The 14,536-nt window shown below is 49.9% G+C and overlaps 4 protein-coding genes across 4 annotated transcripts; 3 read left to right on the forward strand and 1 right to left on the reverse strand.

The window, feature by feature from the left end:
• Positions 1–62: 62 nt before the first annotated feature.
• F5J12DRAFT_726165 (uncharacterized protein) lies at positions 63–1,014 on the forward strand (the record flags this gene model as incomplete). The annotated part of the gene is made up of 3 exons (XM_051741704.1): positions 63–239; positions 380–550; positions 589–1,014. Coding segments are annotated over 3 exons (774 nt in total), but the record flags the coding sequence as incomplete, so codon positions are not given.
• A 1,501-nt stretch (positions 1,015–2,515) lies between these two features.
• F5J12DRAFT_915123 (uncharacterized protein) lies at positions 2,516–3,835 on the reverse strand (the record flags this gene model as incomplete). The annotated part of the gene is made up of 7 exons (XM_051749141.1): positions 2,516–2,736; positions 2,770–2,788; positions 2,844–3,188; positions 3,248–3,277; positions 3,337–3,442; positions 3,513–3,628; positions 3,689–3,835. 7 exons carry the CDS (start codon positions 3,833–3,835, stop codon positions 2,516–2,518), a joined length of 984 nt encoding a protein of 327 aa, XP_051596306.1.
• A 1,768-nt stretch (positions 3,836–5,603) lies between these two features.
• On the forward strand, positions 5,604–6,401 carry F5J12DRAFT_896517 (uncharacterized protein; the record flags this gene model as incomplete). The annotated part of the gene is made up of 3 exons (XM_051747953.1): positions 5,604–5,698; positions 5,753–6,131; positions 6,198–6,401. 3 exons carry the CDS (start codon positions 5,604–5,606, stop codon positions 6,399–6,401), a joined length of 678 nt encoding a protein of 225 aa, XP_051596307.1.
• Positions 6,402–6,779: 378 nt separating this feature from the next.
• F5J12DRAFT_907190 (armadillo-type protein) lies at positions 6,780–14,354 on the forward strand (the record flags this gene model as incomplete). Its single annotated transcript, XM_051748893.1, has 9 exons — positions 6,780–7,696; positions 7,815–8,098; positions 8,160–8,488; positions 8,578–12,080; positions 12,133–13,391; positions 13,414–13,712; positions 13,766–13,919; positions 14,035–14,177; positions 14,259–14,354. The coding sequence occupies 9 exons, from the start codon at positions 6,780–6,782 to the stop codon at positions 14,352–14,354; spliced, it is 6,984 nt and encodes a 2,327-aa protein (XP_051596308.1).
• Between the last annotated feature and the right edge of the window lie 182 nt (positions 14,355–14,536).

Below are 14,536 nucleotides of genomic sequence, written 5' to 3' on the forward strand. Positions count from 1 at the left end.
CTCAGTACTGGCCTACTTGCTACAGCACATCAAATCCCCCTCCTTCTGAGCATGCTTCATAAATTGTAAATCCCCTCCCATCCTCCCCAAACCTCATCATTGAGGCTGGCACTGCAATCCTTGGTACTGGTGTTCCTGCTATGGCCATCTCTCAAGAAGTCTATGTTGTGAATGAGGAAACTGTGGTCACAGCAGGGACATCCATCCTCCTTGCTTACATTGCCAAGGTATGTGGTTCTGTTAATATGCTGTCACATACATTGATAATCATGTGCCTAGCTTATCAGTGGGCCTGATTGTGACTAGGTCAACAGCCACATCAAATGTGTCAAGACCACTTTGGAAAACTCGCATGCCAAACATACTCAGGCTGTAAAAGACTGCATCAGCTCTGTTAAACAGGGGACATTGTGTTGCTATCAAGCATGTCAAGACCACTTTGGAAAACTCATGTGCCAAACATACTCAGGCTGTAAAAGACTGCATCTGCTCTGTCAAACAGACAAAGGACATCATGTCACTGATGCAGGGGCTCTTTCCCATTTCGAAGGTTGGGGTATGGTCAGTTCTGATGTGATATAACTATAGGAAACTGCCTGGTTGGAGGCAGAAGTGTTTATCTACTGTCAAAAGGTTGCACTGGCATCCAAGCTCAAGACCATCCTGGACAGCTGGGTGCACTATGAGCAACAGCTGAAGGAGAGCAAGCAGGTTGAGCTTGCAAAAACTACCATTGAAAGGGTTACATCTGATCTCAGGGATGAGAAGATGCAGGAGGAGATATTGTCTGATGCCATGGCAGAGCTTGAGCATAAGTCAATCATGTTGCAAGTTCCTCACAAATTCCCTCTGATGATTGACAATAACAGAACTTGTGAAAAGCAAAGCAATCTAGGGAGGTCATGGCTAGCTAGATTACTTATAGAAAATGTAGCACATCAACACCCTTTTTTTATTGGACTTATCTTGAATATTGATATAGTTGTCCATGAAATCAGTTTTGCCACCTCATGACCCACTCGCCAAAATTCTCACTAGAAGGATACAATAGATAAATCTGATGCGAGGTACATGCATGCCACCAAGTGTAATGAACAAGGATTTATGATACTAGTGAAAATACATGCAAGTGTAATTAGGTTTCACCCTTGAAGTCAATCATGGCACCTCATCTGTCAGCAGTGCTGATGACCCATTCCAGAGCCAACATTTGTTTACCAAATGGCAGGTGACATGAACTGCAAATATCTTCATTTTCAATGATACATTGTATAAATACCACAGGCTGGTTGGTGAATTCAATCAAGGGTGGGTGGCATTTGTCAGTGATGCAGCTGCCTTGCTGTGTTGTAGTTAGCAGACAAGGGGCTAGAGGGGTGGACTAGTTGGTAAGTACTGCAAAGATGTGGGACTGAAGGAGGGTGACTGTGGACTGTACCATAGTGACATCAGTGAGAGGGAGGGTGACATAGATGAATACTGTGGGCATCATTGAAGTGGACTAAAACAATTCTAATATTGGCAAAATGTACATGCTCCATCAAGAGGTGCCCCAGCTAAGACAATATAAACATGGTTTTAGCTGATGTGGAAAGCTGAAAATTATTTTACCAAACAGTGGGTGACACAAATGTGAACATTGTCATCTTTGACAATAGGGTATGTACTTGCTCCATCAAGGGATACCCCAGCTAAGACAATGTGAACATGATTTTTGGTTGGCATAGAGAGCTGATAATTGCTGATCAAATGGTGGGTGACACAAATGTGACTGAAACATCATCATTGACAATAGGGTATGTAGGTGCTCCATCAAGGAGTACCCTGATGAAGGCAATGCAGACATGGTTTTTGGTTAGCAGGGAGAGCTGGAATTTACTTACTAAACACAGGTGACATTGTCTTCAATGATAGGGTGGATGTGTTCCATCAGGGAGTACCCTGGCTAAGATGACATGGATATAGTTTTGGCTGATGTGGAAAGCTGAAAGTTGTTTACTGTTGCAAATGTGGACATCTTTGACTGATAGGGTGTATACATGCTCCATTGGGAGCTAAGACAATGCAGACACAGTTTTGGCCAATGCAGAGAGCCAAAAGCTGTTAACCAAATGGCAGGTGACATGAACATCTACATCTTCATCTTCAACAATATGGGATACTGGCTAAGTCAGGACAGATATCATGAGGCTTAATATCAATGGAGGAAGCCAAATGGTCTCACAGTGTATGCTTGCCTTCTACACTCTGCTGCCTGAAAAATTGAACAGTTATCCATAGGATGTTGTCTTCCTCTGAGCTCTTTTGTGTATATCACATGTTAACCATAACAACCAGACTATAGTCATGAGCAAAGTTGAAGCATGTCTCTACCCATGGGTTGTAAGGGATGGATTAAAAAGTGCATGTAGCATGCTACTCACAAGCTGATATGATGCTACAAAGAGTGTGTAGTAAGCCTGACTAGCCCTTGTTCATGGGATCATCAATTCCAGCTTTGAGACACAATGTATCCTTAGGCATCCACATTCTCATCTGCAAGCTCCACACTAGGCAATGGGGAAGTTGGACAGACAGAGCCCAACACTAAGTCAGGCCTCAAATATTCCAACATGACTGCTGCAATCTCCATGTCATAGAATGGATCACCATCACTCTTCTCACCTGATGTTGCAAGGGGTTGGATTGGAACAGAGAGCTTGTATGTGGGTGAGGACAGCAACTTGTTGAAGTAGCCTGTGACTTGAAGATCATGTCACAGTCTCTCACCATTGACATTGCCTGGCAGCTGGGTATGGTGGATGATGAGGCAGGGTGGACATGTTTATAATTGTAGAACTTACCTGTAGAAGTGTGTGTATGGTGGCACCAGCACAAGCATCTGCCAATCTGGACTGAATGACATCCAGTGGCCAGTCAAGGTGCTGCAAACAAAATTCCACCAGGGATGTGAGATCAGGTTTGTGAGACATCACAATGGTAACAGAAGGGTGTCCATTGTCCAACCATGAGGTAAGAGGTAAAAGATACATTGCCAGGACAGTGGGGTCAGGGAACTCAATGCACTCCTCCGTGATGATGCAGGCAAGTTCATAGTGTCTACATCCAAGGAACTGTTGAGGATCTGTTCTTAGCACCTCACAGATGCTGTCACACCACTTGGAAATGAAGCTCATGAACTCAGCAAACTGGAGTGCAGCAGCAGCTCACAAGAGACTCCTTCCAAAGCCATATTTTGCCAGCCAACAGGCAACATCCATGCTGCACCACCAATTGCCTGTCTACAAATTAAATGAGACTGGATGGCACCTTCAGTGTGCAGGGGATGGCACATACCTCAGTGTCCACACTGCTCATCAACAAAATCAGATAGAGGTCCCCCAATTCAAGACCAATGCCATTTTCTATGTCTTTGGAGGAGTAAACTAGAATGTCTTTGTACCTGGTAGAGTAAGGGGTACTGCTATTTCTAGAGTTGGTTGGTTGCACCAATATTTGAATGAACAACTCACCTGCATATAATGCAGGTCATGCCAAACAGTAGCATGTCATTGTATGGTGTCACAACAGCCTCAATTAGTCCATAGGATTGAAGATTTGTGAGCTCCACATCTGCCTCTCCTGGGGCCTGATGAGTCATGTTAGCACCTGTTGAGATGTGACACAGCATACATAGCAAACAACTTACCATGTGCCAGTTGAAGCCAAATGCCATCAGTAATTCTTGAAAGTGCTGCACAAGGAGACATGGGAAGGTTGAACCCACAATGTCTTTTCCCCTCTTGAGTTGGGGACAGTCTGGTCCATCAAAGATGAAGTAAGGGTGAAGCAACATGCAAGAGATAGCAGAAAGATGACAAAAGATAGTGTCCATTTCATGCAATTGTCCTGTACCAGCTTGATGCCATGAAAACATGTTAATTAGTGAATGCATCCATGCACTAGGGTGATGTGTCATCTGCAATGGACAATATGGACCATGGATGATAGAGTAGTGACCTAGCATTGAATCCTACTAGTAAGCAATTAAACACCTCCATCATCACCAGACAGGGTCACAAGACAAAGCCAGTTGACATAGGCATAGGCCAACACCCAGCTGACAAATACAAGATCAGCCTACTGGCCAGTTGAGTGCCTAGGACCATGGTGTGAGAATGGATGTACTTCAATACAGGCAATCTATGTTTCAAAACCATCAGTGGAGGCACTGGTGACTGATGAAAGAGCTCACTGAGGGATGAATCAAGTCAGATCTTGGGGGTGTGCTCCAGCTAGTGAGCATGCTTGGAACTGTTGGATGTAAAACACTGAAATGCTTGCTGGCAGATACTCACCACAAACAGGCCACTGATGCAGGCAACAAAGGTTGGGAGATGTCAGGGGATGACTCGAATGGGCTTTGGAGGGAAGGGGAAGGCTACACAGAGCGGGGAGATGCAGTAACCCAAACCTGCCCTTACTGCTTATGTCAGTGTGATGTTGATGCCTCGAGGTGACAAGCCAGTTCGAGCAGTAAAGTACTGGAAGTAATTGTAAAGTGGTGTAAAGTCACTTTACAAGGGGAAATTGGCACACACATTTGCAACTGGGCTGGCCAGATTCACAGATGAGCCGGTAGAAAATGCAGACGCACCGAATGGGAAAGACCCTTGAGGTCGCTGTCGAGGTCCTGTGTGCCAGGCGCTGCGACGCGTAGCCTTTACGGTATTACGGTAGCAGGGCACGACTAATACACGGACACTCAGTATGCAGTACTCAGCACTTCAAGTCACTTCAACTTCAGCACCCGAAGGTGACATATGTATTGTACGACGAGCACAGAGCCAACAGTCCAATTTGAACTGACTTGACGAACACAAATGCACTGTACTATACAATGTATTAGACAGCTCTGAGCTCAGTATACTAGCAAAGAAGCAGTTCAGCCGAAAACTATCTACATCTGCAAGACGGTCGAATTACAGCATGCGCTTCAGACAGTTTTTGAATTGTTTGAGAGCTCGGCACGCACTATTACTGATGCTAAGCGCTCTAACGGTGCTCTTAGAGCACTAAGCAATTTGCAGATGCAGCCTGCCACGATCGACGACGCCAGCGCCGTCACGAGGCATCAGACACTCCGAACGGCCGTCCCCGCCGCTGTGGCTGGGAGGCCGACCCAAAATTTGCAGGTCCCACGCACCGCCACCTGCCAATTTTTTCGAGATAAACTGACTTACTACAGCTGAGTGCGTCCAAGTCGAACGGATGCGATGGATGATCTCGACGTTGTCCAGAGAGTGAAGCGCTTCAAGGTGAGAGAGTCTCCCCCTCGTCGTTGCCACCGTAGACCAATATTGCCAGTACCAATCCCACACGGAGTCCCTAAAACACGTCCACCTTCCCTCTGCACTTCAGCTCACTAGCAAATTCGATCATGACATAGCCGTGAGTCCACTTGCATGCAGTAGTACATCGTCGGACGAATGGCCCAAACCGTCCTATTCCATCTCAGAACAACGAATCCCACTTTTACAATTCCCTCCAGCAATGGCGACAACTCAATCTGTCCCCCGCGTTTGTCCAATTTGCCAACAAGGCAGAGTCCTCTCTCCGCTTCCATGCCCTTGCTCCTCCATAACTGGAGAGACATCATGCAGCACTGGCAGGCCGCTCTCGATTTTGCAGATTCCGAAGCACTTCCGAGTCTTCTTGAGTGCGTGTGTTTCCCTTCTCTTCCTTTCACCCTTCTTCTCACCTACAAAACCAGCCTCCTCCAAAAACTCGCACATGACCTCCGCACAACCCTTTCGCCTCTCTACCCGTCCCTCCTCCACACCCTCCTCTCGTACCTCCCCCGCCCACTCCCCGCATCCGTGCTCACTTCCCTCCTCGCAACACTGGCCTCTCTCTTCCGCTACCTCCTGATTCCATCCATCCACCTCGACCTTCTGCACCAGACATGGTTCTCTTTTCACGCTGCCCTTCCCAAATGTAACCATGAAGTCCAGCGTGCAGCTGCGGAAGTATGGGCATCAGTGTTACGACGGTTGAGAACGAAGGCGAGGGACAGAGTCCTGGCGTTGATGGCGGCGGAGTTAGACGGGGTTGAGGATGCTAGTGCATGGATATTGATTTTTGCCTGCAAGGTACGTTCCTTTGGTCTTGTATATAACTCGCTCCACCGCAGTTATAACCACTCTCTTCTCCTTCAGTCTGTCTCGCAGACACTACATACGACATCTCCCTCTATTATCGTGCCCATCTTCGACCATTATCTCTCCTCCGCTACTCCCCCATCTACGTCTTCAAACCCTGAAGGACCTGCTCTACAACCTCCTCAGACGAACGCTTACTGCTCTCATACATCACTGTGCCGGTCCGGAACAGTTCTCGCCGATCGCAGATTGTCCTGGTAAAACATGTCGAGGACGCATTGGCTCAATCGCATCCGAGTAAAGACGCACCAGAAGAATGCGTACCAGGAGAACTACAGGAGCACCGACAGACAGGCTGAACGAAGGCGCCGATCAGGATGTGGAACATCGTGAACGCGTTCGGAGAGTACTCCGTCTTGCTGCGATTGTGTGTAGTGTTCGTCAGGGGTCAAGGTTATCTGGTAAGCACTTCTTTATTCCGATGCTGCGCCCCACTTTTTTCTCATTGTTTTATCATCTGTTGACGAAATTCCTCTGCGGTCAAACTCATGACATTCAGCATCCCATATTTCCCGTTTACTCGCAACGTTATCTCACTTCCCCGTCCCCACAACCACTCCCACCTCGGCCCACGCGCCTATGCACGCTCATCCTGATACAAAGGCATCAGATTCTGTTTCTCTCGAATTCATATGCTCGTTGTTTGTTGCCGCTACCACATCCACCTCGTCAAACACGGCAGTCGACTCATCGATACGCCCATTCCTCCAACGCATCCAACACTCTTCGCCTCGGTTTTTCGTTTCCCTTGTCGGTGTTCTCTCCTCTCTCGGGTGGCAGGGAGGAGCAGGAGGGGGTAATTGGCTGATGATACGCGACACCCTAGGTGTGCTGCCGTACGACGAGAGAGGCGTCATGAGGCTGCTAGCGAGGTATGTGAGGGGCAATAGGCGCCCTAGTGGGAAAGGAGGTGCTGGCGGAATGGATGTCGTGTGGAAACGTTCCTTGGGTGCGTGGGTCGTTGGGAAGCTTGGGGATTGGACTTTGAAAGGTGAAGGCGAGGATGGGAGAAGAGAAAGAATGGTCGAGGAGCTGTACGACATATTGGCGCTGGCGCCGTACGTGGAGGAAATGCCGATGTTGGTGATTGGCATCGTAGATCGTGTCCTTGGAGATGACGACTATGCAGATGGTGCGCAAGGAGAGGGGAAAAGAGGGCCTGGAAAAGAATGGCAAGAATGGTGTGGGACATACGCCAATAGCGCGTACGTTTTAGGTGCGTGTTTACGGGTTTTGGGAGAGCATTTCTCTCGATCCTCTCACGGTGAGAAGAACGGGAGCAGGGATGCCATCGATGGCGATGAAGAGGAGCATGAAGGAAACGAGAGAATGCGGAAAAGACAACAAACAAGGAATCTGAGAGGGACGGAGAAGACAGAGGGGACACTCAAGGATCGGATATACGCCCGTCTGGGGCGGTGGACGCGCATGATCGTAGACCGATACGTCTGGTCGGAGAGTGCGCTGAGTGGGCTTGCAACGTTACTGCGTGCAAGGTACATACACAACCCACCATTTGACATTTCTGCTGTCTAATTAACTAACTGTATCGTGCAGCACCTCGCTACCAACCAGCACGCAGGTTCCCTACCGCGCTCTCACACCCCTTCACAGATCCCTCCACTCCCACTCCCGTGCTATCCGTCTCTCGGCGCTCCAAATCCTGACCTCGCGTATCGTGGTGGGGTTATCGAGTGCGGAAGGGGACGTTTTGCGACGGTGCTTGCAGGGCGAGGAAGTATCGCTAGATGTGGGAGGGGCGAGGGAAAGAGTGTTGCGGATCGGGAGGGTTGGGGTGGCCGTTAAGCATGGTGAAGCGGATAATACAGAAGAGGACGGTAAGGAGTTGCGCAGAGTAGAGCGAGGAGGAGGGGAAGAGTGTGCGAGGTGGTTGATGGGTGAGTTTCGTTCACCACTCCTACGTGTAGGGAATTTTATGTATACTGACATGATGATTAGCACAGCTCAAGGTGAATCTTCGTCCGTTGTGGTCGCCTGCTGCAGAAGCACTGTCTGGCCTCGCCAATCGCCTTGGCGATCCCATATGGAACGTTATATGGGAGGAGTTTGTCGAGACCTTTTCCAAGTCGTCGTCGAACATGTCGGAAGAGGTTGTTACTACGTTCGTCCCGTCATGGCTGACTGCAAAAGACAATCAAATACAAGACCATCGCGACGGTGATACGTGGGAGGAGGAACGGAGTTGGAGAGATGGCGCGGCGCATAACGTGAGAGAGACGGTTGCGGAGTGGTTAGATGAAGGACTAGAGAGGAAGGCTATCGTTCAGGTGAGCCCTCAGTCCTGTTGGTTTATATTCCTTCGTTTTTCCTTTTGATTGTTACCTGCATCGTTGATGATATGACCTGGGTCGAACAGGAGCAGCGCCCTTCCGACAGATTGGATCGCTCGTCATACGAGATTCAACTTCTGGGTGCGATTGCACAATGCCCCACTGTAGCAGAAAAACACAATCGCGAGTTAGTCTCTCTCTTCTTGAGTTTGGTCAGCGACGTCGATTCGTGGTCGTCTTCGCCAGGATCTCTGCTCTCTCGTGGCATGCCCTACACTATCGCTCTCCCCCGCCCAAAACTCATAGCTTGGCTCGCTCTCTTCTCTAAATTCTCAAATCCACGGTCCTCATACGCATCCTCCACGCTACACTCCCTTTATCTTGGACTTCTGGCGCACCCCGACCGATCCCTCCGATCTGCGTCGATGCGATGCATTCTGACATATAAATCTCCCTCGCTCACGCGTCGCGAAGATAGTCTGTGGCGGTTACTCGATAATGAGCTTTGGCGGGAAGAGTTGACAGCTGTAGCCGAAGATTTGGGGAGAATGGAAAGCGAAGTAGTTGGTGTAGTGGTGAGAGTGTTGTTCGGAATCGTAAGAGAGAGGAAGGGGCGGGGAATTGGTGCCGGCGAGAGGCGCGCTGCTGTTTTGAGTGCATTGGGAGGATGTAAAAATGAGGTGTTGGCTTTGCTCGTGGATTTGATGCTTGCACCGATGGAGAAAGATTGTCCGGCATGGGCTGGCAACGAAGAGTTTAACATCGAGATGAGTGGAGGCGTTATAGGCGCGAGACAGCAGATCGGGTACTTGAATATGCTGGGCGATGCGTTAAGAAGTTTGGGGGTAAGGATGGTGGACTGGTGGCCCGCGTTGTTTGGGACAACGGTGTCGATGGTTGCTGCAGCACAAACACGGTTGTCATCCAAGGTCGAACTCTCCTCGGAAGTCCATACCCAGGAACGCCAGGGAGGCGAACATCCGACTGAGGACAATGAGTGGGAGGAAGAAAGCGATGTAGAAGGGCCAGCGAACAACGTGAACGATGTGACGGAGATGTCGGCAAGAGACGCACGCACTATTCGACAGCTCGGCCTAAAGAGATTGGCAGATTTCTTCCGTGCCCCAGCTACGTACGACTTTTCGCCGTTCTTACGGGCCACGTTCGATACGATCATCTCGCCTCGCCTTGCTGCCTTGGATCAAGAGAATATACAAGCTCCTTCTGCTCTTTTGGAGATTTTTGCGTCTTGGTCCGCGCGGCGCGAGTATGTGCATTATCTGGTACAGTTTGATGGTCGAGTGGTGCCCAAGGTACTAGACTGCCTTGTATCCCCCGGCGTCAAACCCACCGTGGTAAACTTCGTGCTTGATTTTGCAGAACGCCTGCTCGCACTTGGTGCCGAGGACGACGCGGTTTCGAATGCGCTCGTTGCACCTCACCTTTCGTTGTTGTTGAGCCACCTAACGACGTTCGTCGAGCGTACCAAAGGAGATCAAGACATTTCGACACCTCTCGCTCAAAGACAGATTGGCCTGCTCGCTCAACTCGCTCATCACATAGATGGCGCTCATGTGGAATCCCTGCTCGGGTTGCTGACCCCGCTGTTACAAAAGCCCGCACGAGTGGTACCGGAGCGCACCAAGGTAGACATGTTGCGCATCTTGGAGTCTCTGGTTCCCCTCGCGCCAAGCCTGGAAAGCCCCTCTTCGATAAGTTTTGCCAAAGTACACGAAGTGCTCTCCCGCCTGTTTCTTACATTCCGATCCAACACCTCCCGCTCTGTGCTTGCTGCCACTTTCAGTCGCTTGTCTGCATGTACTGGCGAATTACAGTTCGTCGCAGCTCTACTGGACTCTCTGAACGCTTGTTCTACGAAACGCGTCAATGAACCTGATTTCGACCGTCGTCTCGCAGCGTTTGCGGCTTTCAATGACCAACAATACAAAAATTTGACGGGGCGTAATTGGCTACCTGTGTTATACAACGCTTTGCACTCCATTCAAGATCCCGAGGAACTCGCCATCCGCAGTAACGCGGCTTTCACGTTGCGCCGCTTCATCGGTGTCGTGGTGGATAATTCTACAGCAGATGCATCGTCGCTGTTGCCCCGAGTCGTCCTTCCCATTTTGAAAGGCTCTTTGCGCTCCAAGCATGAGCTCGTTCGCGCAGAGGTGCTGGGCGTCCTTGCGTATGCGGTCTCGCAATGCATCAGCATCTCTTCGCTACAGGAGATGCGACCGCTTTTGGCAGGTGGAGACGAAGAAGCAAGCTTTTTCACCAACATATACCATATTCAAACACATCGTCGTACGCGTGCACTTCGTCGACTCGGCGAACAGTGCGATGCTGGCGCTCTGAGCAGTCGCATATTGGTAGACGTGTTCGTACCGGTGGTCGAGTATTATGTCGCGTCTACGACGACGTTTGATCACTTGCTCGTGGCGGAAGCAATCAACACGCTCGGTCGCATCGCGAGAAGACTACGATGGCCTGCATATTATTCTCTCGTGCAGAAGTACTTGCGGGGCTCAAAAGACAAGGGCGACATCGTCAAAGTGCATGTTCGTGCCTTGGTCTCTATTCTGGAGAATTTCCACTTTTCCATGGAGGACGCTGTGCGAGAGGTCGAGCCAGAAGGTGAAATGGATGTTGCAGAGACTCCGGAACAGGAACCATCACAAGCTGCTCCGATCGAGCATGAGCACGATGTCAAGAAAGTCTCGGATGCGGTCAACGCGTATCTCCTCCCGGCACTCTTAGAGTACCTTTCGAATCGCGATGAAAATGAAGACAGCCTTCGTATACCCATCGCCATTGGAGTGGTCAAGATCGCGATGCATTTGCCTGCTGAATCCAGAGAAACTCAGATTACAAGACTACTCACAGTGCTGTGCCAGGCTCTGCGAAGTCGCTCCCAAGACACGCGAGATTTGGTGCGCGAGACGGTGTGCCGAATGGTGGCCATGTTGGAACCTTCTTACCTTGCATATGCTATGCGCGAGTTGCGGGCAGCACTTGTACGTGGACCGCACCTCCACGTACTCGCCTTCGTGACGCATGCAATGCTGAATTATGTGACGGCTCCTGAGCGGAAAGAGGAAGCGTTCACGGATTTGGACAGCTGCGTAGATGACATTGCTCACGTCGCCTCCGAAGTCGTCTTTGGTGAATCTGGAAAAGACGTTCAACATGAGGATTTCAAGACCAAGATACGTGAAGTTCGAGGTAGTGCTTCGAAAGGCCTGGACACCTTCGCGCTTACTGCAAAATATGTGTCTCCCGATCGTATTAACGCACTACTGCGCCCCCTCCGTTCTGTCATGGAGGTGACTACTTCGTCGAAACCAATGCAGGAGGTCGACGAGGTCCTCCGCCGGGTCGCGAGTGGTTTGAACTCCAATGCACGCCTGGGTCCCCCAGAGCTTTTGGTGTTATGTCATACGTTGATCAGTCAAAATGCCAAGTTCCTGCAGGAGGCACCTCCAAAGCCTAAGCCAAGAGGTACAGGCAAGAAAGACGATGCCATCGTACAGTTGAAGCGTAAGGCTGTCATTCAAGAGGACTGCTATACGCACAACTCCTACCGGTACGTGCTACATCCAGTTTGATGTGTGTTGTGCTAGCTCACCCAATACTAGGTTTGTGGTTTTCGGTCTGGAACTATTCAATACTGCTTTCCGACGTTCTAAGTTCAACCTGCATGACCCCCACATTTTGGCTCGGCTGGAACCGTTTGTAGTGTTGATAGGAAATACGCTGTACACGAAATCTGAGGCTGTGCTCATCGCTGCGTTGAAGGCAGCCCCCGCTATCCTCCAGTGTCCGGTGGGAGCTGCGTCATCTTCAGCGGCTCTCATCTCGAAGCAAATTCTTGTTATCATTCGTTCCATGGGCAGTACGGAATCCGAGGTAACGCAGACCGCATTCAAATCCCTAGCGACGATCCTTCGAGATTGTCCGTCCTCGAATGTCAAGGAAACCGACCTATTGTTCCTACTCGAAATTTTGATACCAGACCTTGAGGAACCAAGTCGTCAAGCTAGTGCTTTCGCTCTCCTTCGCGCCATCGTGTCGCGCAAACTCGTCGTGCCTGAACTGTACGACCTCATGACAACGGTGTCGTCGATCTTGATCACTTCCCAGTCGCCGCATACACGTGAATCAGCGCGTTCGCTTCTACTCCAATTCCTGCTCGATTATCCTCAAGGTTCGGGTAGGCTGCAAACCACTCTTGCATTCTTCGCTCGCAATCTATCGTTCGAACATGTGTCGGGGCGTTTGAGTGTACTGGAGCTGCTGCACGCCGTCATAACAAAATTCGATGCAAATTTGCTGGCCAAGCATGCAGAAATGCTTTTTGTTGCCCTCGTGCTTTGCATCGCCAACGATGACGAGAAGTCATGTCGGGAATCCGCAGCAAACGTCATACAAGCACTCCTGAAGCGCCTAGCCGATGAACAGAAAAGAGCCGTCGTGGGACATCTACATGCATGGGCCACACAATCAGAAAAGGCGAGATTGCGGGGTGTCTCTGCTCAGGTGTACGGTCTACTAGTCGACGCGCTGCAACGTGACGCTACTCTGCCCCTCGATACTATTCTAGCTGACATTCTGGCCATCACGGAGAACGCTTGTGCGATGTTGACAGAGGAAGATGATGATACTGCAGACTATACTTCAGAGTGGCAAATGGCGTACCATGCTCTACAGACACTAAGCAAACTGTTGCACACATACCCTGAACTGACGGTGGACTACTCCAAGGTCGAGTGGACACACGTACTTGCACTGCTCGTCTTCCCCCACCCCTGGGTTCGCAACGTAGCATGTCGATTACTCGGTCTACTATTCGCAGCCCAACCAACTCCGTCTGCGCAGAGCACGGTTAGTACGGAGGGTAGTCCACTCACAGATACGAGCATGCGGGACATCGCACACTAAACTTTGCACGATGCTCAGAAGCCAGAATCTGGAACCGGCGGTGGCTCTTCAGGTCGTAAAGAACCTGTTTTTCGCAGGGAAGTGGTTCTTGGCATGTCCACGTACATCACATACAGCCGACAACGTATCCTCAGAAGAAGACATGTCGGAGGATGAGGACGAGCATGATTTGAGAGATGACGATTCGAATGGAGATCCTCTGCCATGGCTTTTCTCTAAGCTTTCCTTCCAGGCTAGGTCCGCTCATATCACGCGCAAGAACAAGGGTACCTCTGCGGTGCGTCGAAATTATATCATTCAAATGTACTGACTGACGCCTCGAAGCAGCAGGCCAATTGGTCACTCTGCCCACTGTCTGTATTCCGCTTTTTCGCAGCGATGATCTCGCACATGGATGGACCCCAACTCGAGCGTTTCCTCCCGCATATCCTAACGCCCGTCCACCACATCGTTGAAGAAGATACCATACGGGACGCTGCCATAGGTACGCAACTGCGCATTTTGTTCTACACGTACCCGTATCTAACATTCGAATATCCAAATTTTACCTCTCCTTCTCCGCTGCCCTTTTCTTCTCGACTTCTCGAATTATGAAATAGACGAACTAAAAGCGACCGCGACGGAGTTGATGGACTTAGTTCAAACCAAAGTTGGAACGACAGCCTTTGCGAATGTATATAACCGCATTCGGCAAAACGTACTCAGTGTTCGTCAAGACCGACGTGTGGCACGTGCAACCCAGGTGCGCGACTTTTTTTATTCCCAATTATTCCCAATTATTGTTCTTTCCTCACCTACCTTCCACAACGTGCTTGTGATATAGGCCATCACGGACCCCCAGGCAGCTGCCAAGCGCAAGGTCGCACGCAATTTGATGAAGAAAGAGAGTAGGAAAAGGAAGAACCGTTCGTTTGCGTAAGTACTTTCTCCGCTCTCCGCTTATCACCATCCGACTTGCCTCGAATAACGTATCGATCCTATCTCACAGGGACAACCGCGGGAGATTAAAAAGACGTCGAGATGAGTGATGTCATCCTAGCCAAAAAAAATATTACAGATAGGATCATTTTGATCCTACTTTCCCGATCCCCGGCTACACCT

The sequence above is a fragment of the Pisolithus orientalis genome (genome assembly GCF_024613125.1).
Source record: "Pisolithus orientalis strain OTSU chromosome Unknown F5J12scaffold_40, whole genome shotgun sequence".
Classification (NCBI taxonomy): Eukaryota; Fungi; Basidiomycota; class Agaricomycetes; order Boletales; family Pisolithaceae; genus Pisolithus; species Pisolithus orientalis.